Below are 25184 nucleotides of genomic sequence, written 5' to 3'. Positions count from 1 at the left end.
CCACTTCTGCGCGCTGAACACACATTTACATTCTCTAATATTGCGCTCGTTTGAGGCAGCGCGCTCCGTTTAGCGTCTGTCCCGTCTCGCGCTGCATCCTCATAAGGGCAGAGTGATGAACGTGTACCCGGGGAGCCGTTTGGATTTTATTCTCCTGAATGGAGCGATCTGGGGGGGACAGTTATTCACTGCCTCTTCGCCATCTGTTATTACTGCACAGCCAGTGAGCAGCAGTCTGCTGTCTGTATGCCACGCTTAACTAAACGATTCAGTCACTTCGCTCTCTTGTACCATCATAATCTGTCATTTTGTTGCTTCATGCTCAAAAAAAAGTTGGCCTGCGCGCTCTTCCCACACATGCGTGGCTAATGTCTAATAATCTATTTAAGATTAGGTAGATTTATTGAGCTCATTATTTACTTATGTATGTTTGCTACTTTAGCGCTGACGGTAATGAATGAATGATGTGTCTGTTTGCGTAATTCTCAGCCGGAAGATCAACTCGACAGGTCGGACCACTGATCTGACAGACCCTTGATTAGCTAAATTAGCTAAATGGCCTTCATGGACGCATTGCATTAGACTCAGCACACTGTGGCGCCTGGTGGCCCTAAGCAGAACGGACAGAGCGAGGCGGACGCTGGACTTACGGCTGGGCCCGTGGATCTTGATCGGTTCATTTGACTTGACAAGTGTGTGGGAGCACTGCTGGCACACGCAGTCCTTTCCACTGAACGTTACCCTGTCTCCGATCGGGAAGGGCTTACTGAGGAAGAAAAAAAAACACACACAGAGAAAGACAGAGAATTAGGAATCAGAGGACAACAAGAGAAAAACCGCCTGCAGTGAGTTCTGTATGTTTACATCTGAGTGTACTGTACACATGAAAATAACAAATAGGTGGCGGCAGGAACATGGTCGGGCGACAGACAGGCCGTAATCCCGCTGACACGAGCCGAACAGAGTCTGACATCCTCTATGGACCTGAAAATACAATTTGCAAACAGCTGAGATGACGGGTTAATAGGACGCTGATTGCTGCAGTAGCACCGGGCTGCTCTGTGATTAAAGAGGCGATAATGTGACGCTGCCACAGGCCTCTGAAAGGAAAACTGGCTCTCTCGCCGAGAATAAAAACTTATTAGGGAGTCTGCGTGGACTGCATACTGATCTTAACTGCCCATTTTACTCTCAGTCTAGCCATCCAGTTCTTTCAAGCTGCCGCCTCTGGGTCACCGTTTCCTACGTGGCTTTGAAGCCGCACTACAACAGAGTGGGGGAAACACGCAGACCCGCATGCTAACAGGCAGAGAATACGATGACGCCTGTGAAATCAAATTCCCCATGTCACACTTCATGTTTTAACTCTCTTCCCTCTCCTTTCTGAGGAGAAAGATTGATTTCTTTATGACTAGGGAGGATGCGAGAATGAATGAGGAGCTAAAAGGCTTAGGGAAGGCTGTTTAAAAGACATAGACGGCAGTAATCCTTTTACTCCCCTGCCGGGGCTTGGAGCGGGAGCCAAGACCCAGAGGGAGGCTTGAGTCTCCATCAGAGCTCGCAGTCAGCACACATGAGTGCAGTACATCTACGTACTCACTTAGAGATGTTCAGAGGCAGGAATCTTATGCTGTATGGGTCCGGCGAGCTCTAGTAAGTGTGCCTCTATGAAGCTAGAAGTATTTTACTACAGTTTCTGTCTGACAACTCGTGTGTGCGTGGAGCGATCTGGCACACACGCTGTTCTAGATTCGTTCCTTTGTGCCTTTATTTTATTCAAAGAAGGACAATGTCCATACATAAAACAAAACGAAGAAACAAGTGAGCAGAGCAGCTGAGCCGGCAGAGACACTACAGCGCACAAATTATTCAACAAAAGCTATGGTAAAAACCGAAAGGAACACAAGGCCCTGAAATCCGACAACGCAGATTTTTCATTTCGCCATTATTTCACTTTCATCCTCAAGCTGGTCCCAAGGTTAGACACGTCTTTTTAAACCACGTCTTTCATTTTAGTTTAAAGCTGAGCAAATAGCCAGACGGCGCTATAATAAGTCTGATTTCAATCCTGTTTTTTTTTGAGTGTCCAGCTTCAAGTGTGACTCACTGAAACTTCTCCACCTTTAAGTGTCTTGACCATCGCTCTCAGTGCTGAGTCCAGCTAACTAAAAATGCTGTAATGGTGCAAAATAAAAGTATCTCAGTCTGTGCTTGACCTTGTCTTTACCTGTATGTTACTCTCACTCCCTCAAGAAAACTCTTGCCTTGTCAGCCTTTTTCAGCGCTTTAAAAATTTACTCTGTTTACATATTTAATGTGTGGTTTTTTTCTCATTTTTTTTTTTTTTTTTTTAGCTGGCCACAAAAGTAAAGCTATTTCTGGCTTTAGAGATATGCCCCCTGGCTTTGATCACCACTGCTCTTCCTTGTTTTGTTTTTTTTAAACATCAGCACAGAAAAGTTGAAACTTGCAGTCTGCCTTTATTAGAGCTGAGGCCGCCGTGACAGAGAGAAAGAGCGATGATGAAGAAGGCATAAAGGAAGTCGCCGCGACGTGGCAGATGATTAAGAGCACAAAGATGACGAGGGCAATAATGAGAACGATGAAGAGGAGAAGACAGTGGGAGGGGAGTGGTTGTCGGGAAGACAGGCAGGAGTGAAGGATGAGGAAAACACGAGGTACAAGGAGGAACGGTGAGCAATGTGACAGGGGGCAGACGGAGCACGAAAGAAGAGATTCACCCATCGGCTTCTCGCTGTCTCTTCCAGTTGATTCCACAAACACTGACAACACACCCACACACACACACACACACACACACAGAGAGACATCCCTGTCACTGCCAGGACTGCTCCACTGACTGTCTCTGGCCAGTTGGTGTCAGTTAAATATATATTTATTTTTTTGCCTACAGCTGCTGGGCATGACCGTATGTTTATCAGCCAATGCCATGCACATACCCGACTACAGATGAGCATTTCTCTGCTGAATGGAAGTAAGTAAAGATCACCCCCACGTGTAAAACCAATAAGACATCAAAACAGACATGGACGGAAAGTAAATAAGAGATTCGTGTTTGTATCTGCATCTGCAAAGCAAACAGACCAAAGGAGAGCAAAGGTCTTCGTTCAGAACGAAACGCAGCAAAAGAGGGAAAGAGCAAACAGTGATGCTGACGGTTCGTTCTGGAGGAGCTTAACATGAACACTGATGGAGGTCAGGAGAGAGGTGGCCTACTTTTACTAAATCTTAACAGCGTGAAACACCGGGTCAGCTCTCCTATTGGAATCGTGTCTCGACTAAGCAAACTGGCCGACTGCTTGAAACTCCAAAATCAGACGTTTGTTGATTCTCAGAGGCTGACTCACCCTGGCATTAATTATTAAAAGCGCCTTAATAAAAATTAGTCTCCTCGCGATTTGTTATTTTTGAAAATGCAACTTGTGCAGCGTCATTGCACGCGGGACTGCGCGGTCATGAGGCGGAAAACAGTGAGTCACGGCAGAGAAATAGATAACAGTCATGCATTTGATATTCAGATCCCCCACAATTAGTTCCCTGTTCTCCATCCTCTCTCTTTATCACGCTAGTCACTAACAGGCTGCTAATGAATCCTCAAAGAACTGATACAGATAAAGAAGTCAACTGATGTGCACAGGACACACACAATGACATTGTACGATATAAAGCAGAAGGCTGAATGTGTGCAACTAGAAACACTGATCCACTTTACTTGCAATTTCAAGATAATCAAAGATGAGCCAATAATATTGATATTAACAATACATTGTAGGACTGTGTGATACACTATATTGCCAAAAGTATTCGCTCATCTGCCTTTACACGCATATGAACTGGGGAATTACCATTTTTTAAAACCTGGACCTTATTTCTGGCATAAAACACAATCGTTTACTCACCCATATAACTTTGGTGTCATTTGGAGTCGTTCGGACGATATTTAGATCAGCGTATATCCATATAGTGGGAGTGAATGGGGCACCGAAACGAAGCCTCTAAATAACGTATAATCTGCCGTGAAACTCGTTCATTTCACCAATATTTTGTTATGATACGCTAGAGCTATTCCCCGTTGAGTCCAGAGTTACCTGCTATCATCATCCGGGGTCTGTAGATTAACCTACTAACCTCTGACCTGGATGATGTCATCTCAGAGATGTTGTCTCTTGTTTACCTGTAATTTGCTACAGCTAGTTTTTTGCAACATGGCTGAATATTTTTCCGATTTTGAGGTTGTGGACGACGACTTTGTTTATGATGGACGTCCGTACCGTTTTGAGCCAGAGTATACGAATTAGGAGCTCGTTGAAAGGATGATGCGGAAGCAGATAGAGAGGAACAGCTGGCCAAAGAACAACAAACCGCTGCATGTCCGCGAATAGATAACAGGTAACTCAGGACTCAGCAGGGATATAGCACTAGCGTATCATAACAAAATATTGCTGAAATTAACAAGTTTCGCGACAGACAATGCATTATTTAGAGGCTGCGTTTCGGTGCCCCAGTCACTCCCACTATATGGATATACGCAGATCTAAATATCTTCCGAACGACTCCAAATGACACCAAAGTTATATGGGTGAGTAAACGATCGTATTTTTTGCCAGAAATACGGCCCAGGTTGTAAAAAACGGTAATTCCCCTTTAAGTGACATCCCATTCTTAATCCATAGGGTTTAACATGACATCGACCCACCCTTTGCAGCTACAACAGCTTCAACTCTTCTGGGAAGGCTTTCCACAAGGTTTAGGAGTGTGTTTATCTAATCTAATCTATTCTAATCCAATACATGAAACAGCTAACAGATGGCAACAGTTAGCAAATATCTGATAAACATTTTGTCAAAAGAAAAATAATGAAAATAATGTTTCCCCAGTTGCAAAGCCCAACTCAGAATAAAAGCTTTTAAAGTGTCATTCTCACTGGCAACTGTGTACTCGTATATATTAAACACTTTGCCGTGTGTATGTGTCTGGGGGTGCGCGCATACCTGCAGACACTGCAGACAAAGCACTTGGGGTGGTACGTGCGTCCCAGAGCAGAGACCACTTCTCCTGTGATGAAGCTGTCACAGCGGTCACAGCGCGTACCGTACAAACGCTGATAGTCTGCCGTGCAGATGTACTCGCCCTTCTTCTGGAAGAAGCCAGATCGTGCCAGATCACAGTTACACACTGTGGAGAGAACAGGAGAGAAAAAGTGCAATTTAAATGTGCAGTAATGTCTATGAAATAACTTCTGGATATTCGGCTTTCTACTCAATATATTTTCCATTTTCTCTCATGCATGTTTAAAACAGAATCCAATAAAAAACAGGGTAGTATTATTATATGTATGTATATTTTTGTTCCAGTACCTACACTTGTGTGAGGTGTATTTTCCACCTGAACACCCTCCTTTTTAACCTGTTTGTGTGTGCATGTGTGCTTGTTTGTGCCATGTGTATGTTTCTCTTCACACATGGCTGCTGGGGAAGTTATTCAGTTCCAGACAGTGGTGAGCCAATTTGCTCTGATGGGAATATAATGATATAATCAGTGGAAAAGTAATTTTGTGCTAAACAATGTGAAGAAGAAGACAAAACAACAAACCACAAGTTCCCAGCATCCTCAGAACATCAACTGCAGTCTCATTACTGCAGGGCAAGACGGAGAAATTGCTTGTCGTGCGTGCACAAGGTGAGTGTACAGTTCTTGTATGTTTTTGTGTCTCTTTATTGTGTGTCCTGAGCAGATAACATATACAGCGCTTTGCTATGTAACTGAGAAGGAATTCCAGTGGCTGTAACAGTATAGCTAAGTGGCGTTTTCGCAGATCGGTGGCCAGCGTGGTTGCTGGTCTCTGGTTTCTCTAATTGTATGTGGTTTACCAACAGGAAGAGTTGACACTTTTTGGTAGCCTCTGGCGATGGCCTGACGAGCGAAGGTCACGTATAAGCCAAATGCCACGCATTTAAATAATAAAAACTGTTTTAACCACGACACAAAGTTAAAGAAAACAAAAACCTCCACCAACCCGGATCTTCACTTTCTACTTGAGCATCACAGCCCTGACCCAGTGATTACACTGCTGTGACAATGGCACTGTAATTACTATACAACTACAATTATCATGTAACTGCAGCCGTCATGAAACAAGTCAGCTGGTAATGATACATGCACAAACAAACCGGTTCTGTCCATAAGAGGATGGAGTCCAAATGAAAAGAATGGGCTTTGGAAAATACACACATTTTCTTGAGAGACTTGCTTATTGGAAATTAGAATTAAGACTGGACATAAGTAGCTGTTCAGTCTAGTATCAACATCTTCCTACTCTTCTGAGCACATGTCGTGTCATGGGAATCAGAAGCAAGAAAAACAGCAGAGACTCCTGGAAACTAGAAACTACATACAGGAGTTTATCTATGATAAGATATGAGAGTGGTATCAGTCTTCTCCCACTTTTCACAAAATGTCAATAAGCATATTTCCTATTTGCTGTAAACATGAATGAATTACACCAATCAGCCACAACATTAAAACCACTGACAGGAGAAGTGAATAACATTGACCATCTTGTGACAATTCAATGTCCTGCTGGCAAACGTTTGGACCTGGCATTCATGTGGATGTTACTTAGACATGTACCACCCACCCAGACCAGACCAGACCAGACCAGACACTCCTTGATGGCAGCAGCCATCCCCAGCAGGATGCAACCACAAAAACGCTTTAGGAACAACTCAAAAAACAGTGTTGACCTGGCCTCCAAAATTCACTAGATCCCAAACTGATCAAGTATCTGTGGGACAATCCCCAGAGTCCCCTCCCCTCAACCCATAGGACCCAAAGGCCCCCACTAACACTCTGTTGCCAGACACCACAGGACACCCTCAGAAGACCCATGTCCATTCTCTGATAAGTCATAACTGTTCTGGAGGCACGAGGGAGACACAATATTATCAAGATGGTCATAATGTTATGCCTGATCGGTGCATGTGGCTCCCTACAGCCACCTAGTTTTCAGTGTCTGCTGACAGGCTGAGAGTTCACAGACACACACATGCACATAAACCCTTCAAAGGGGCTCATTTAATCTCAAGCTGTTTATGAGTGGAGCGTATTGACTTAATGGTGTAATAAAAGATCAATGGGCTCTCACTTAAAAACAAAACAATCTAAGCTCCCTCAGGAGGATGGAAACACATAAATCCATCCCTGATGAGATGACAGTGTGCGTATGCAGAGGTAGGATGATGAAATGGGACAATGCGTGCGCTCAGACGTGATCATGGATCTCTATTATTGTGACAGGTCACTGAAGGTGGCTGCAGAATTGCAGAAGAAGGAAGAAAAGGGGAAAAGGGGACGCCTCAGGAAGACCAGAGCTCCGAGATTTAAAACAGTCTGTGTATAAAAATGTGTGTGTGCATGAGCTGACCACATTTCCATAACCACTGAACAATGGCACAGACCTTCAAAAAGTGTCCCCTCTGCATTTTGAACCAGACCAAGGCTCTTACCAGAAACCCAAATCACAGGCTATGCAATGCCTTCGTGGAAAATGGGAATGACAGGGTAAATATTTCCACAGCTATTAAGCTCTTCACCTCGGAAAAAATCTTGGTGTTTTAAGAAGGCATTTATTTAACAAAAGCGACGTCTTAATTTTCCAAAACTAAATAGTTGTAAAGTCCCTGCTGTCGTTTTCTCTGGTTCTCTTTTTTCTCTCTTTGGTTTTTCCTCACTCTCTCTCTGTCAAAATGATCTGCTGTTCAGTCTCCGCCCAGGCTGATTCTCAAATGAGTGGAATCTGCTCAATTAGCCCAATGCACTGTATGAATTAGCATACGGACGCCTGACCAAATCACAGCCGGCTGGCTGGGTCTGCTCAGACTGGATTGGATGGCCAGGGTGGATGGTTCACCTGTTGGCTAATCACAATGTTTTCCTCTGACTGGAATGATTGGCTGGATGCACTGCAAAGGACGTCCCCTTTCCTCAGTTGCCATAGGAGAAGTAAACCTTCCACGGTTGCCCTAGAGACAGCTAGGTCCCAGTCTGAATGATGTGCTGGTGGCGGTGGCACATTTGGTGGTTGAACCAGGGGTTGTTGTTAATGCCCAATCTTCTCTGTGATTCTAACCTGAAACCCGCAATGGTGTGTGAAACACGGCTGAATTTTCGCTTGAATGTGACATAAACGAATAATTCTGTTAATGTCCAAGTTGTTTATTTATTACCTCTGAAACAAACTGGGTTAAAATCTCAGCACTGTTAATATTCACATGCACTGTTTGACTGTGAAGTAGGCTATATCCCCGGTGGAAAGTGATAAGATACTGCACCTCTACTCATCTACCATCCAGAAGCACATATTGGAGGTACGTATACTTGAGTATTTGCAGGTTATGTGGATTTATAAGTCCATTACACACCCAAGTCAGAGGGAATTTTCTACTATTACAACATCACATTTGTACTTTACTTCACTTTTAAAAGAAAGACACTGAACAGCTGCACAAATGCCTCACGAATTACAAATACTGATCAAAATTTTAATTTAAATGACACATTTCACACAAAAAATGTGTCAAATACAGTGAAGAATTAACTGTTCGAGGTCATTTTGTGACAGCTTTTTCACATTTGATAAACCACCATTCTTCCAGCCTCCCTAAAGGGGCCTCCACTTTTAATAGCCTGCCTGCTATTTTTCAAGATCTCCCAGTTCAGCCCTAACCATCGAGCAGAGGTTTTTAAACGTAACCCTTCACATGTTAGTTGCCAGCACAGTGGGTGGAGCCGGGAGCGAGCTCGGGGTCTCCGCTGCTGCAGAGTCGTGGCTTAGCTTGGCCCGGAGAAGAAAGGTTTCGGTTACAGCCGCACAACCGGCACCACATGCTGCGGACACGCACTCGTAAAATGCGACAGCCCAATGCAACCAGCCTAGAACCAGCTTGGTCTTTTTATACTGTCCTATGAATGGCCTTGGGGGTTCCTGCTGCAGCCTGTCATGGGAAAGCGCACAGTTGTTGTTCAAAATGCAGAGTAATGCAGAATTCCTAAGTAAATAAAAAACCTTGGTTCATATTATTGCATGGAGATGCATTCAGATATAAACCTAAATCATAGAAACCTAATCAGCTTTGCAGAACTAAACTACATCAAGGACTTCATCTCGTCTATTTGCTCATTTTATGATCTTTCCTTGAAAGGCACTCTAATGAGGAAAACTAAAAGATGCCCCTTCTCTCCTTCATATTCCTTTTTTTTGGTAGTCAGGGAAGTTAGCATCTAAAGATCATAAGTCCAGTGATTAGAGGTTAGCATGTACGCTGGTGTCTGCAGCTGTGGTCATTAGAACTGCACTGATTAGGCATCCACAGGGGGTCTGCCTGATTGGGTATTTATCTCAAGCCAACAGATGCAATTAAAATTCCCTTCTCAAAGTCGGCCCAGGCCGGAACCCCAAAACAGTCCCGGCACCCCCCGCCGCCTCCTCCCCTTCTCTTTCTCTGTCTTTCCGTTTCAAGACCGCTTCCAAATCTTTGTGGCTCTGAGCACAAGGTCCCCACTTTATCTCAATTTGCACCCTCTTCTCACTTCTACAGGACTGCACCTCAATGCAACCTTTCCTTTCCTCTCCCATTTCCCTTCTCTCTCTGATCCCCCTCCAGTCTTTCTCATTGTTAGTCTTCCCTCCAGCTCATTATGCTACTGTTAGGTCTCATAATGTGCTATTAAGTAAATGGATATGCTTTTTACAGTACATCAAAGTAGGCCCATTGCATGTTGTAATTGTTTTAGTGCTGCTGCCAACAACATTTGGATGTCTAAGACCTTTTCAGGATAACACAGGCAGCTGCGGACACAGTTTAGCAAAGGGGCAAGTACGTATTAGTATAGTGACAAGTTTCATCGGGGTAAGCACTCACCTATTCACCCCCACATCTGTGCTACCAACAGAGGGACCAGGCCTCTCTGACCTCTCCCCATTCCCCGGATCTGAGCCCCTTTCACAGGACGAAACACTTGAAGGGTAAATAATGGGTTTTCTCAAGTTGTGCCAATTTTTCTTTGGGGGGGAGGTAGAAGTGGTTAGACTGACAGGAAGAAGAGAGAAACAAAAGTCTACAATTGCACAAACAGCTCTGTGAGGGACTCGATACTACCGTCAGCATGTAAAAAGGAGTAACTTTTACACTTTACACTTTTGCGTCAAATCAGACGCTGTTGAGTCCTGAATGATCACATCAGAAGAGGTCAGCATGAAGTACGTGAACACACCCATGATGCATTAAGGGGACATTTGAGATAAAGTCGCTCAGACAACCTTTGGAGGTGGTCTAGGCTACCTGTTAATGAACATGTATCCTGGACATGTATCCTTGTGAATAACTTATCTGTTTATTAGCAGCCTTTTCATATCTTTTGTCCTTAGATCGGATCACAAGTGGTCACTCAGCGACATATTTCAATGCTAAGTGTGTTCTCAGAGCCGTACACTTGCGATCAGATCACTGAGATCGTAGCCTACCCAAGCTTCCCATGTATACTGTGCTTTTGTGCTTGGGCGCTGGCAAGCCTGCATCACTCCTACAAACTCGTCGATGACGTGACTTCTTTGACACCGCGTTGAGCCTCTTTGTGTAATTGAAACAGTGGCGCCTGGGACTGAGTGGAACATGCCGGAGCCTGAGCTAATAAAGTGTGAACAACAGTTACTTTTGCTGAAATCAATATGGCGGAGTAGACAGTGTGTGTGTGACCACTGAACTCGCTGAGGCAGAGGGAGGGTGAATTTTCTGTGCTTGTCTGGCCACTGAGAGAGAGATGGACGAGGAAATGCATTTCGGACGGTCGCGGCCTGCGTCGACTGCAGCGCACAGATCCAACAGCACAGACGTAGCAGATATTTATCATGGGCAACCGCTCAAGCAGACATTTCAGCATTTTCTCCATTTAGTGAATGTGTTCGTTTGCAAACATTTGCTGATTGGCAATAAAAAAAGCACAGCTGGTGTTGATGGGAAACATGAACAGCACTGGACAAATTGGAATTCTGAGCTGACGGTGGCGCTAGAGGAAAAAATCTTGTAGACACTTGTCTGGGGAGCATGAATGTCAATCAATCAATTAATTTATTTTAATGAATTAGTTAAAAAAACTATGCCACAGCTAACACGTGTGCAAAATATTACGAAAATCCATCCAACAGTTTTTGGGTCGTTTCAGTCCAGACTGTCTGACCAACACTGCCATCCCTAGAGCCATGATGCTAGCATGATTAAAGAAAAACAGTAACAGAAAAGGGCAAGGGGAGAGAGAAACACGAGCAGCTAAAGGCTGAAGCAGAGACAAATCATGCATGAGTGGCAGGATTCCCTTCGTATTTGGCTGCTGTAGTTGATGGAGACAGATGGTTGCCCAGTGGAGTCCCTTCATACCAGCAGACCACGCTGCCGAGGCCTTCAGCTTTTAACCCTCTGAGAGCTGATAAGAGACTCAGCTGAGAGGAAAATAGGTGTGAATGAGATCACAGACACACGGAGATAATCACACGACTCGAGACGAGCCTGAGTAATAAGCAATAAAAATGCTCCGGCTCTCCGAGCAGATGATGCACTGGATTAGTGCAATTATGTGCGAGTGTGTCCAATACAGTGGGGGCTGTCACTTAATGATCTGCTTTATCATTCAGAAAACACTCCTCCTCTGACCCGGACATCCACACATCTATAAGCAGCTCCACCCCACCGTGGACACACACACGCGCATAAACACACCTAGAGACAATAGGGAGCGTCTCAGTGCGCGAAAAACCCCCCAGGACAGTGACGCTCGGAAGAAACAAGCAGAGGAATAATCCCTGTCATCTATCCCGAATCCAGAAGAGTCGCCAGGGAAAAGCGCCGCTTCCTGCCGCGCTCCCTTCTCCCGCTGACAGAATCTCTCCCTAGCAACCACGCAGTGGCGTGGTGATTGGACCAGCGTACCAGTCGTTGCTATAGCTACAGGAAGCTCCCCTTCCCTGTAACCCCCCACGTTTTTTTTTTTTCTGTGCTGTTTCTCTCTTTCTGTTTCTCTTCATAACTGTGCCCTCTTTCTCTGTATTTCTCTCCCCGTTTGTATTTTCCACTTCCCTTGCTTTCCAATAGCAGCACAGTTGATGCATGGATACACAGAGGTTGAGTGATGGCGGCTAATGCCATCCAAAGGGAGGCTTGACTAACTGAGACACCGTCTGCAGAGAAAAAGCCAAAGATGCTGCAATTTATAAGAGCCCTGCTGAGAATACCAGCTAGAAATGGAGCATTAGCACAGGAGTCAAGCATTTATTTGACCTGTCTGTGTAAATCTGCTATTCCCTTTAGCGCTGTTTTATGAGCGAAATCTGTTTTCCCTCCAAAAATAAATAACTACTGGGAGCAGCTTGGCAGTTTATGAGAGAACATGTCTGTGTTTGTGTCTGTGCTTTTATATCTGTGCTTTTATATTTGCTTTTCTGCCTCCGTGCTCTTTGTTAGTAGAGCGAGTTGGCTGTGAGTTGACAAAATGCACCTATTTTGCCTCCGCGTAAGTTAGCTCTGCGCTCGTGCCACTGCGCCCCGCTGTTTTTGTTGGAACGCGAGGGTGCCCATTTTGCTTCGGAGGCTGGGTGAATGTGGTCACTATGTCACTGGGGCAGTATGCACGAGTCAGCCCATAAGGCGGGTAATACAACACCACACCGCCCATACGCCACAGCCCGCCTGCTAGACGGAGAAGTGCCGCTAGATCCACATAATCCACATGTACACCCCCACTGCCTTCTCTTTGTCTGGAGTTGATGCATCAGTCTGCGCTGATTTCTGTCTTTTGCATTTTCCAGACTTATTTTTATTTTTTTTTGAGCTGACTGTGTGGCTGCTCCACCATTGTATAATCAGCTGCTGTATAATGGGTTCAAAGGAGAGGTTAAATGCACATGATTAGTGATCTGTTCCTCCTCTGACTAATGCATGAGAGAGGAATTATGATAATGTGGCATCCAGAAGGTAATGCATCTTCATAAAGTGTGGGCAAAGAAAGAGGGCGGATAAAATGATGGATGGGGCGGCTGAATGTATTTTCACATGCTAAATATGTGGGTGAAAGTAACTTTGAGTGTCTCCGACTGAATTATCATGATCCGTTCACCGGGGCACAGTCAGCCCTTTTGAGGAAAAATGCAACTGAAATAAAGACAGAAAAAAAATAGGAGAAGCTGGAAAAAAAAGGAGGAAATAACTAAGATTGTATGTCATGGTTTTGCAGTGGAAATTAATGTGAACTGAGACGCGCTCAATATCATTCGTCAAGGTCAATAACTGGATACCCAGGCCGATTATCTGGAAAACAAATGCCCAGCAAAGAACAAAATCAAATGTTAAAACACACCCCAGTCACAGAGCTCATAAGCACGTGTGATAGATAAGGCAATCGGCTGCTGGCAGCGGATTGTCACAGTGGTGAAATTGTGTAATACAGTTTAGCCATTAGCGTCCAAATCGCACACCCCGCATGCCAATGTCATCCTGTCCCGAGATGAGAAATTGATTTCATGCTTGGGTGACTGTCATCAGGAAAGACAGGGGGAAAGCAAATTAGAGACGTGGACGGATGTGATGGGAGAATATGTAGTAAGTTATTTGTGCTGTTTCAGAATCGTTCAGCGCCAGGAAATATACAAAGAACCGATGAGGATGAGAGAATATAAACACGGACAACAGAGAGTAGATGGAGTTTATGAAGTTCAAAAGAAAATGCAACATGCTTGTGTGTGAGGGAGGTTTCACACACGGGACAATGACAGCTTTAGAAAACTGCTGGTTGTGCAGAAGCCCATACAGGAGAGCATATTACGGGCAGGGATGTGGCAGATTCTGGCCGCACAATAGTGCCCCACAGCCTCATGGGAAGAGGGAGAACTCTCTGGAACATGAGAGCGGAGGGTGGTCTGTTAGGTGTACTAACACGATAAGATCAATGACAGCTTTCCATTACTGTACCGCCACTGCAAGTGAGAGGGAGAGCAAACGCAAGAAAAGAAGGTGAGACTCAGATTGGCATTATGCTCAAGTGATGATGTAATGTTTAGGCGACACAAACAGCACCCCCATCCCCCCTCTCCTTCTCTTTTCTGCTCGCCTTTTTGGTGCTCCCCCCTTTTTCTCTGGGGCACGGAGCGGAGCCTTCCGATTGGTTGATAGCACCATAGAGATGCTGAGAATATCCACCAACCAGGGCCCGGGTGCCCCTTCACATGGTTACCACAGCAACCCCTCACAACCACAGCGAGCGTGTGCACATGTATAGATGTGTGCATGCTTATATGCACGGGCGCGTGAGTGTGTACGTGCTCACAACAAGGTTGTGTTTTCGCGTGAACGTGTAGCAGCAACCCTCCAAAGAATAGCCTTGAGTGAGTTTATTTACTGTAGAATGTCTGGGCGCTGCGCAGACAGTAGTAAACACAACTACTGCTCGGCTTTTTCCTCTCAGGCTTTAGGTAAGATTTGCATGCACAGTAAAAGCCACTTTAAAAAGATGAATAACATACTATGTGCAAAAACAAAATGAGCAGGCTTGTAAAAAACAAAATTCAAAGATATCAAAACAAGTTCCAAAGGAGAAAAAAATTATTTGTAGGCAAAATAATTTTATGCAAAATGGAAAATGCTGACAGAAACAGCGCCAGGTGTGCCTGTTCTAACTAATGCGGGCTATAACGCTGTGATTCGATTCATTCTCCATTCATCTTGTTGCTTGTTTACCTCAACTCAACTGCGACTGACTTGAAAAGTAACCCATGACTGGCTGTCTTAAGCTTTAGAAATGGGACTATTAACATAATACCGAGCACACTTCCTCCAGGCGGTACAGCGGCATGACAAATAGCATTCCTCGGTTCTTTGATTTCTAATTTGCACATGCACAGACACTCCACCGTCACAAGCCTCTTTCAGAATTGCCCTTAACTCCGCAAATGCTGCCTATTTTACACCCCGCCGTCGCGTTTGAAAAGGGACCCTGAGTCAGTGCGATTTTGCTGAGCCAAACGAACAAGCGCATCCCATTCATCGGGCCGTCAGCATGCCTGCACAGTACCACATGTGACCAACGTAGGCATTAAAAGACAGCAAAAAAAAGTTAGCTTTGATGTATTGTTATTTTTACCTATAGCGTCAAGAACTTCGTTTGTCACTTTGTCATTTCTAATAAATTTAGCCAAGAAGAATAGTTTGGCTTAGTGGTCAATTTCTCAAAATGTTGAACTGTCCCTTTAAACAAATGGCTGCAAAGCGTCTTACACTGTTACCCTAATAGGATGAGTGATTATGTCAACACTGTGTCTACTGTAGGTCACCAGTGCTCACCCGTAGCACTGCCAAGCTAGTTACTATAAGTCAGTCTCATTAGCCCACCGCATACAACCAAATGAAAATCCCCTCCAAGTTGCCTACACAATAACAAGCTAGCTTAGCAGGAGCCTAAGGCCCCTGCAAGGCACCTCTGATCCGTTCCGATCCCCACGGTGGGCTAATAGTAGCACTCAGCAGGAGAGGGATGAAGGAGTGCAAACGGTGTATCTGTTAAAGTGTGTGTGCGTGTGTGTGTGTTCTCTGTGTGCTCGGTGGGTAACGGATGGGATCAAGATAGACGTCTTGTTTCTGGCTTACCGGTGGAATTCCCATCTTATGTAACTTTAACGACTTTTCTGACTTGCCAGGCCCGGGGACTGTGTAAGACAACACCAGCTGTTTGTCTACTCTAACACTTGCAGTTTTGTTTCGCTGTGGATTAGTTTTGCATTTCTTACCGGTGCAGGTGAAACACTTGACATGAAAGTGGGTGTCTTGTACTCGCACCACCTCTCCCTTGCATACTTCCCGACATCGCTGGCACCGGATTGGTCCAGAGCTCCGCTCACCGCCTGTTGATCCTTGGTGATAGGCTGATGAAAACATAAAAAAGTACACTTAATATACCAATATAATATGCCAAACTAAAACAGATATTTTAAACACTATTTTGCAAATTGGGTTGACTCTTCTCTGTCTTTTAGTTAAACCTAAATGGGCAATCTGGATCTGTTAAATACCTATCTACTGCCAGATGAGGAAACATATGGTGCTTGAGCCTACGGCCCATTGTTGAAAGTATTGTAATTTATTCATACATTATTATGAACTAGGGTTTTGTGGCAATATTCCTGGGGAAACTGGTGTATGAAGCTACTGCTAATGTCATATCTATAAACAAATATCTGGATGTCATCGTTAAATCATCATCTAAATCATCTGCCAATGCAAAACAAACATTTCCGATAGCTGCTGCTGCACTGTAAAAGCATGAATGAACTGACTGATTCTGAAGTAGTGATTTTTTTTTTTTAAAGCAGTTCATTTTGAGAAATTTCAGTGGAACGAGAAGGAGCAGCAGCAGTGAGCTATTAGATGAAGAGCTGCAGGTGACAGGCTGCACACCTCCAACAAACTGCTTTTGCCGTGCCCTGCTGGTTGCAGATCCACGCGCCATGTGCAGCATTCAGTCGGATCATGTTTGCACACTGAATGACGGAAAAGGATCAATTATTGCCTGACCTTTGATTAAAACAAGTCTGTAACCTGTTTTATTAAATTGCATTTTCTGCTACCACCAGTGACTTACAAGTGTCACTAAAACAACCAAGACTGAAATGCTTGAGATTTCCACTTTAAGCTTTTCATTCAGCACATTTTTGCACTTCACAAAGATAAAATAAAGTGTAAAATCCGAAGCTTCACAGGCCCGTTGAATGGTAGATTATGTAACCGTCTCAACAGGAATCATATACTCACTCAGACATTATGCAGCCTGAACCAAATATAGCTTAATGGAAACTAACAAGGTTTCATATTGGCACTGTCGGTCATAAATATGATTGCAGGCAGACGTTAATCAGCAGTTTCTGAACACACACACACACACACACACCATCTATTATAAAGGGTATTAGATCTCTGGATTAAACTAATTTAAGATGAATAGTCTTACCGACCAGTCCACCACCAGAACTGCGGGCCTGACTACACTTGAGAGTGTGCTGTGTGCAGTTCACACAATAAGATCAGTGTGGAGCTCTGTCAACACTTGTTCTGAAGCTGTGAGGTCTGACACCTATGTAAGCTGGGTAAGCTCCAGGCTTTTTCTCCCGCTGTCTCTATTTTTCACACACTCATACGGGATGACACGCGCGCAAACACTGCTGCGTCAGTTGAGAGAGTGGATGGATCCCCTTACCTCATTAAGGACAAGATTCCCGCAAGTCCGATACCTATTCCACACAGTCGGGAAAGCAAGTTCTCACGTACAGCCTTCATAGAGCTGGAATAAACACTATCACCAGAAATAAAAGACACATTAAGTCAATTTTAAATGAGTGAGAAAAACTCTATTAAAGGTCCTTCTCCTCCTCTGTGGGCTTATAAACAGATTCTCTTTCATCCACAAGCAAAGACATGGATATTAGACAAACCAGTCTCATGATGCTGAGACTGTGCCACAACAGCTGGGTTCAGTCTTTTATTTATCTCCGTTTCCCTTAAGGAGCACGAGTGGTCTCGCTCTCTGTGGAAGGGGTATAATAGCAGGGTAACCAGCTGGCCTGACTACCTGAATAGCTGACTGAAGAACTTTGCAGCTCCAGTCAGAGAAAAACCAGCATATGGGCTGGCGTGACAGAGCTACTGATTCCATTTCACTGGATGAATCCCGAAGGACCTGCATCACTTAAAGTCTAACAGCCTCACGCATCTTAAAGCACGAGCACTCTTTGCAGGCTCTTTGAATTTGACTGAAGCACAGTGAGAGCATACGTGAGAACGAGGACATGCAGTACATCGATGGGCGTGGGAGAAAATGTATGCATGACTCTTGTTGTTTGTTTTCCTGTTCGGGAGGGGAGTGTGGGCACTGGAAATATGCAAGCGTGATTATATCCCCGCTCCCCATCTCCCACACTCAAGTCTCTATTAGTTCATTGTTTCTTTCACAATGCTGGCAGCGCCACTGAGATCAACTACCCAGCCTGATAAGTGCCCAGCAACTGGTTCGCACACTCCCTTGAAAGTGTATATTTTCCCTCCATAAAACCAAATGAACAACGCTGATTTTATCAAGTGTGAATGGGAGATAATGGGAACTAATGGCAGTTCATGTAATCCATTGCCGACAGCTACTGAAAACACACATTTATTTACAATGCTGGCCGCCTGAAAGTGGGCCAAAACAAACCTCTGGCACAGTATAACATCCTCTGCTTTCACGGTGCTGCCAGGCATAATTGCACAAAAGACACAACATACATCAAAACTGAGCAAAGTGAGGAATGATTATTATCATATACTGACATGGCTGGAATTCTTGTTTTGATGAATGAAATCCGTATTTAACTTGTCGAATGTGAAAGAATCCAGGTATAAAATCAACCCAGACGCTGGAGTATTACGTAACTCTTTCTAATTGTGTCAGCGCGTTCGTTCTCACTGAACGACCCATTACAGAGCTCTCCAACAGTCCTCCATCTTTCGCCATGCTGCCGGTGTTGAGTCATTCTTCGAATGATAGCCACCAGACTACAGGTGTAATCCACCGACTCCAAATGAGTAGAGAGCGCTCCGGGAGGATCCAACCTCCGGCAGACAGGTGATAACAACAGGGCCGCGGTCAGTGAGGCCGACAACGTCCCCGGGGACTGAGAGGTTGCTGCTATTTTTGCCCCTGACCTGACAGCCCTGGGGAAGAACACGCTGGGAGCACAGTCACAAGGGATTGTGGGAGATTGGTGGTGATGAGTGAGAGGAGTGAAGAGCCGGGCAGAATCAGAAGCAACACTAAGAGCGCATGACGTTAAGGAGAGAATTGTTGCTATGCAATACAATTTTACTTTCAAATGTTTTGTGTATTTTCTTTTAGTAACAATACATCATCTAAAATGTATACAGTGGATATGGTGATTTTATATTAACCTCTACAGACCACAGACCTGCACGGTTTATAACAAGTCCAATTCAGCTCAAATAGAAACCTTAAACAGTCCAGTTCCAATTGATTTCATGACATCTGTTCTAATGTGGTTTAATACTCATAACAGCTCATTGAATTCTGAAAGCAGCAAAACAAAAAGGAGTTGGACGTGTGTGGCCTATCACCTAGGCTCTTCATCTAACAGCTCACTTCTTGACCTATGTGATGAACCGTCAGTGCTGATGACACAGGACTGAATTTAAAACCACAACATCCTCCGCGGTTTAGCAACACCTCTGCAGTGGTTACCAAGCAAGAATTTAAAGCACAGATCACCACAGGCTGTGAACATCTCATTCAAGACTTGTAGCATGGATCAGAGCAAATAAACACCCCACAGCAAAAAAAAAAAAAAAAAAAATGCGGATAAGCCAGTCTGAGACACTGCTGGAGAGTTTTTTCAAAATCCAGTTTTTGTCTCTGAAGTGTCAAAAAAAAATCCAAGCGACAACAAGTGCTGTCTAGTGACATGGGCGTGTCACTAGACATTCACTTGTCTCTGTGAAAGACCTTTATTTTCTTAAGGTGTCTGGGTGACAAGTTCAAAATGTATCACTTGATTAGAAATCATATTATTGTCTCAGATCCACCCAAGGTCCACTGTCTTGTCAAAAACCACTCTTTGTCTACACTGACTGCATAGTGAAAGTGGTGAGCAGAAGTTTCAGTCCACCAGCTTCTACTCGGGATGCTTTGCAGCCCAGTATTGTTGTGTACACAGCACTCAGACAGGCTTGAAGAATAGACAAGAACAGATATGGTAGCAGATTTCAAGTAAAACCCATACAAGCCATGTGATCGACTGGTTAAAACAGAAGTGTACATGTTTCCAACCAGACAACTGAACAACTCCTGTACATCCTTACAAGAGAGAGGTAGCGTATTAGTAGTTTTGTCACAATATAGCCTACCTGTCATAGCAGGTTCCCACATTCAAAGGTGATGCTTTTGGGTTTCTTGTTTTGTCTGACCTACAGTCAATTCACTCATTTTCTGTACCCACTTGTCCTCTTGAGGGTCGCGAGCCTTTCCCAACTATCACTGGGTGAGAACTCACACTCACACCAATGAACAGTTCCCAATTAACCTAACGCCCATGTCTTTGGACGGTGGGAGGAAGCCAGAGTACCCAGTGAGAACCCACACAGTATCATCTTTGAGAAAGAAAATCCACACTTCCGGCAAATGGAAGCAATTAATCATTAATTATTTGATACTGATTAATCATCAATTCATTATTTGGACTTCTGTTTAAAAGAATGACCACAATGATTATTGGACTGGTAAAATAATTGATTTGCTATTGACAGAGCAATCATTTAATAGGATAATGCTGCTTTGCACAAGACCACAAAGGAGTATGAAGCAACATCATGTCTTCCTTGTTTGTAGTCTTAAGCAGTCAATGATCAGGGCTCTCCATCCTTTCCCCTACCCCCTCGCTTTATCTCCCTTCATCTCTGTCAGGACCTTGGGTAGGAGAATTCATCAGAGCGCTGGTTGCATCCAGTGGTTTTACAAACATGCTGTCTCTCTGCAAAGAGCGGGAAGGGTCAGACTGCTACTGACAGTCTGAATGATCACTCAATACAACCCGGAGCCAAGGTCGCGGACACAGCCTCCTCGAGGACACACCAGTGCTTTGGCTTTGAACTGCATTAGTACACCAAATAATCAGCTCATTCAAATAAAGATAAATGCTTAGCGCTTAGATTTGAATGAATAAAATATATATTATTTTCCATGCTCCAAAATTTCGTCTCTACAAAGGCTTCTACAAAAATCTATCCAGTTACCAGCAGATTAACGCTTTGTGTAAACGACGAACAACGAAACACATGGTTGGTTTTATGTTGGATAGAAAATGCGCCCCAGTGATGAACAAGTGTACAATGTTCATCAGTCCATCCCTGCATCTGTGTTTGCATCTGCGCCTCTTTGTCTGCTACCTTTGTTCTCTGAGTTATTGAACTATGGCGTCTGGCATTGGCGGTGATAAATGGTGTTTGGCTCTGGTTTGGACTGTTCACCAGATGAGGCAGTAGCGACAGAATCGTATATGATAGCGCTCCCTTCCTTGTTTACCCTTGTTCCAGCTGATTCTCCCCCATAAAACCAGGGAAGCAGAACTGACAGTGAAACAGCATGGAAAACAAATCCATCATTTAATCTGCTTGTAAGTCCTCTGTAGTTGCACATCCATTTATTCAGCCCGTTTTTCAAAGCTGGGCATACGGAGAACACTGTCAGTCAGTGAATCATTTATAGAGGGTATGTAGTGACAAATGAGCCGCTCATGTGTAAAATTATCTTTAACTGCAGGACCTATGTGTCGTATTGTTTGTCTGTTTATTTTTTTACGAACATGATTAAACTTGGCAGAGAGTTTAACTCAATGGTTCCCATAGGATCATTTTGTGTAGACACTGATTTTTTTGCCCTTAATGTACTCTCTGCATGACAAGGTATGCTACTGCAGACCAAATTAGGTTTGCAGAAAACAAAACAAGATTTACAGATTTGTTCCTGAACGAACTGGATCAATGTGCTTGACTCTGCTGTGCTTTAGTATACTGAGGCGTCTCTGGAAAAGTCCTGAAATGAGAGGTTCATGCACTGTATATAAAGATGGATGAACAATCAGTGACGTTTCCTGAAGGCATCTTGGCAGTGCCTGACTCCACTTAACTTCTTTCTAATTCAGTGCGATGGGAAATTTAGCATAGACACCAAAAACAGTACCAGGCTCTAAACTTGTTTGCGTTTGCTATACATTTTCTGCACTTTGCGTTTGCTTTGTTTTCAGCTCCAGATGGCTCAAGCTTGGTGAGATTAGATACATTATATACCAACCCAAGGTTAGCCATGCTAGCTATTCCATGAGTATTAAGAACAGTAATGCTTTGGGTGAAAAAGGCTAACAGACTTTCGTCAGCAATGCTAACGTCCTGATAATTAGCTGGTGTAATGTTTATCATCTTCACATCTTAGCTTAGTACAATGGCGTGCTAAAGAATGATTATTGGTCTGCTGACCACCAATCAAAGGGCCTCTACCCTTTGTCAAGTCCCAACTTTCTATGTTAGTGTTGCTACGCTAGACAAACAACAGGCCATTTCCATAAAATAATAACAGAGTATTATGAGGCGAGACGGAACAGCTAGCTTAGCAACCGTGCTAATGGCAGTCATTGGAAATATTACTAGTTTCAGTGATAATTAAGTCTGATACAGATTTTCAACATTTTTCTGTGAAAATTGCTTTTGTTTGTCTAACCTGGGACCAGTAACCTAGAAAGTTAAATTCGACTTCGTCCTGAGGGGAGTCCTCTGGTTAGTGGTCAGTGGACCAATCAGAAGGCCAACAATGGGTCAATTAGCTGTCATCAGAAAATACAGCTGAGACTGTTGGAGGATAAAATTTAGTTTAACAGTAGTCGATCAATTAGCTATACAATTTAATCTTAACCTGTTGCTGCTACACGAATCATCCCATATTGCTAAATTCCTTAGTATACATTGTCTGGGATAAACAGTATGCAACTAAAATGACTATTGCTGTATTTATTTCACTACAACTATATGTAATAACTGAGAGACAAAAGTTTCTTTCCAAATCAAGACCACCACATTAGAATACTGTGTGTAAGAACATTCACAACATGCTTCGTTAAATTGCTTCGTGCCTTTCGGAAGCAATTTGTCAGATACCTGAGAACTCTGCTGTAGAGACAGAGAGAGAAGCAGAGAGGTGTCAGTGCTGCCTGTGATGTATGGCTCTGCACATTCCCTAAGGTCCCTGAGCTCAATGATCAGTATATTGATCGACGCGTGTTTTTTTCACTCCCCTGAAACACAAATGCAAACATCTGAGAATCTATCATTTAATTGTCATATATTGTGATTTCTTCAGTTTATCCAGGGCCGTCTTCGCTATAAACTGACCTGCTGTACCCACAGTCCTGCCTCGTCTGCCAGCCAGGCAGAAAATTACAGCCCGACCACACGGACACGCACACACATACATGAAACCCGGTGACCATGAGAGATAGAAGGCCCAGAAGATGAAGACAGACAGTCAGAGCTGTGTGTAATTACTCTGTGTGTGTGTGGATGGCCTTTGGGCTCTAACGCCCAATGCAGCGGAAAACGCTGCACACTACAGCACAGCTTAACAGGCCCATTCATGTCCAAACCTTGAGAGTGTTGAAAGCAGAGGGGAACATATGTCTGACTGACTGGAGGCAGAGGAGGAGAGATGTTCTTTCTTCAGCTCAGATGCCCGTTGTGTTTTTATGCCTAAAGCCAGAGTACAGACACATGTCACACCACCAAACGCCTGCTGTGTCAATGCTGACACACACACACACGCATGCATGTTGTGTGTGTGTGTGTGTGTGTTTGCGTGCAGTCCTGTTTGAGCACATGCTTTTGCATCACAAGAGCTTGTGACAGCTCTCCACATGTCCGTTGCATGTGCTCCACCCCTCTGTGTCAGCTGAGAAAAGCATTTTTAAAGCTTAACAAAAGATTTACACTAATTTTCTCAGAACGCTGCAGCTACACTCTCGGCACGCATGGCACAGGGGCCGACCGGCAGGCAAGGCTCAATACCAGAGAGTTAAGAGCACTGGATAAATAATGTAGTGCCACACAATGACAGGATAGATTATGAATGATGCAGTAATACCGGAGGGCGGACAGGAAGCTCCTGGCACCATCAGCGGTCGGAGCACCTGGTGCACGTCAGCTTCAACTGGCCTCGCTGACAGCTAAGGGACAGAGGGGGAGTTTTCCTGAAAAGTTAACCTTACGATCCGCACAGTCTGCCTTGTAAATCAACCTGTGGTGACTTGTAAACACAGCAAAGTGGAGGCGCGCATATGAGCGCACAGGCTCACGCGGCTGACCCGCGAGCCATACAGGGAAAGCCCTGATTCAGCTGACAGAGGATCAGGGTCAGAGTCAGCGGATACAAGGTCAGCTTAGCATCATGGCCGTCCCCAGGCCGTTCTGGGGTAGGTATGACAAGAGGAGTCCTCAGGCTGTCAGACTTATTCGTCATGTGCCGCATCACACACAACTAAACTCCATGACATGAGGCTAATCGGTCAGGCCAGAAACCTCAAACTGAACGTGCTCTTGCACCCTGCAATGAATGTGTTAGAAGACAGGTGGACTTTTAAAAAAAAAAAAAAAAGAAAGAAAGGGGGGCAACAGCTGAAAGCATGGGTGGTCTCCTAAGAGTGGCAGTTGATGAAGAAGGAAAGGGAAAGATGAAAGAAAGTGACATTGTGAGGGTCCAAGCAACAGCTGATACGTGGATGAAGAATCCCAAAAATCTCTATGAACTCTGGGCAAATGCCACTTTAACCTCCAGGTATAATTAGCTCCACTATCCTCTCTAAACCTGCTCCAAGTATATTTTAAGGGCTTGGCACACACTACTGGCAGAGCTTCTCACATCAGTCCCACGTATTTTTGTTCTCTACATAGAAAAACAATTGGTAATTTAATATGACCATGTATTGTAATATATATATGTATCTTGAAAGGAAATCCGTGCACTGATTTGAGTCTGTGTTAAAGTGTTTACAGCCTACAGTGTATTCCAGCAAATATGAGACACTCTGGGCTACTATTGTTCTATTGTAGTTCTCTCTGCTCTCTCCTACATGTATTGTCCTTGCGCTTCAAGTAGAGATAAAGCGCGCAAGAATGGACTTACCGCTGGAACTCATGATGCCCAACGCGTCCTTATCCAAAACAAAGCGGCTTCGTGAAAAAATAATCCCATAAAGCAGGAGGAAACCTTCACGGGGCAGTTTGCTCCTTCCAAATTGTGTAATTAAAAATGAACATCCAGCCAACGCAAATGATGCTCCTCACTCCCAGTCAATTTCTTAGAAGGTGGACATGGACAGAAAAGAGGGGTACAAAAATATATATATAGAGAAAAAGAAACATAAGGGAGGATAAATCCCGGAATTGGATGGGATATCCAAATAAAGCTCTCGCTCCTGCTGTGTAAACGTCGGCTGTGTTTTTTTTTTTTTTTCCTTCTCCGGAGAAACAGTGACAACACAGTGC

General features: G+C 44.1%; 1 protein-coding gene across 1 annotated transcript in view; it reads right to left on the bottom strand.

Annotated features, from left to right (window-relative positions):
- The window catches only part of ablim3 (actin binding LIM protein family, member 3), a 31789-nt gene extending 15436 nt beyond the window's left edge, over window positions 1–16353 (bottom strand). Inside the window, exons 1-3 of the mRNA XM_084550128.1 lie at window positions 15848–16353; window positions 5013–5196; window positions 651–766 (exon numbers count right to left, since the gene is read on the bottom strand). Coding sequence (XP_084406254.1) covers window positions 651–766; window positions 5013–5196; window positions 15848–15995 — 448 coding nt within the window. The 5' untranslated portion in view covers window positions 15996–16353. The remainder of the gene's footprint in view (window positions 1–650; window positions 767–5012; window positions 5197–15847) is intronic.
- Window positions 16354–25184: the final 8831 nt, after the last annotated feature.

Source organism: Chelon labrosus (genome assembly GCF_963514085.1).
Source record: "Chelon labrosus genome assembly, chromosome: 8".
Lineage (NCBI taxonomy): Eukaryota > Metazoa > Chordata > Actinopteri > Mugiliformes > Mugilidae > Chelon > Chelon labrosus.
Note: the sequence above shows the minus strand (reverse complement) of the source record. Positions and strands in the feature narration are given on the sequence as shown.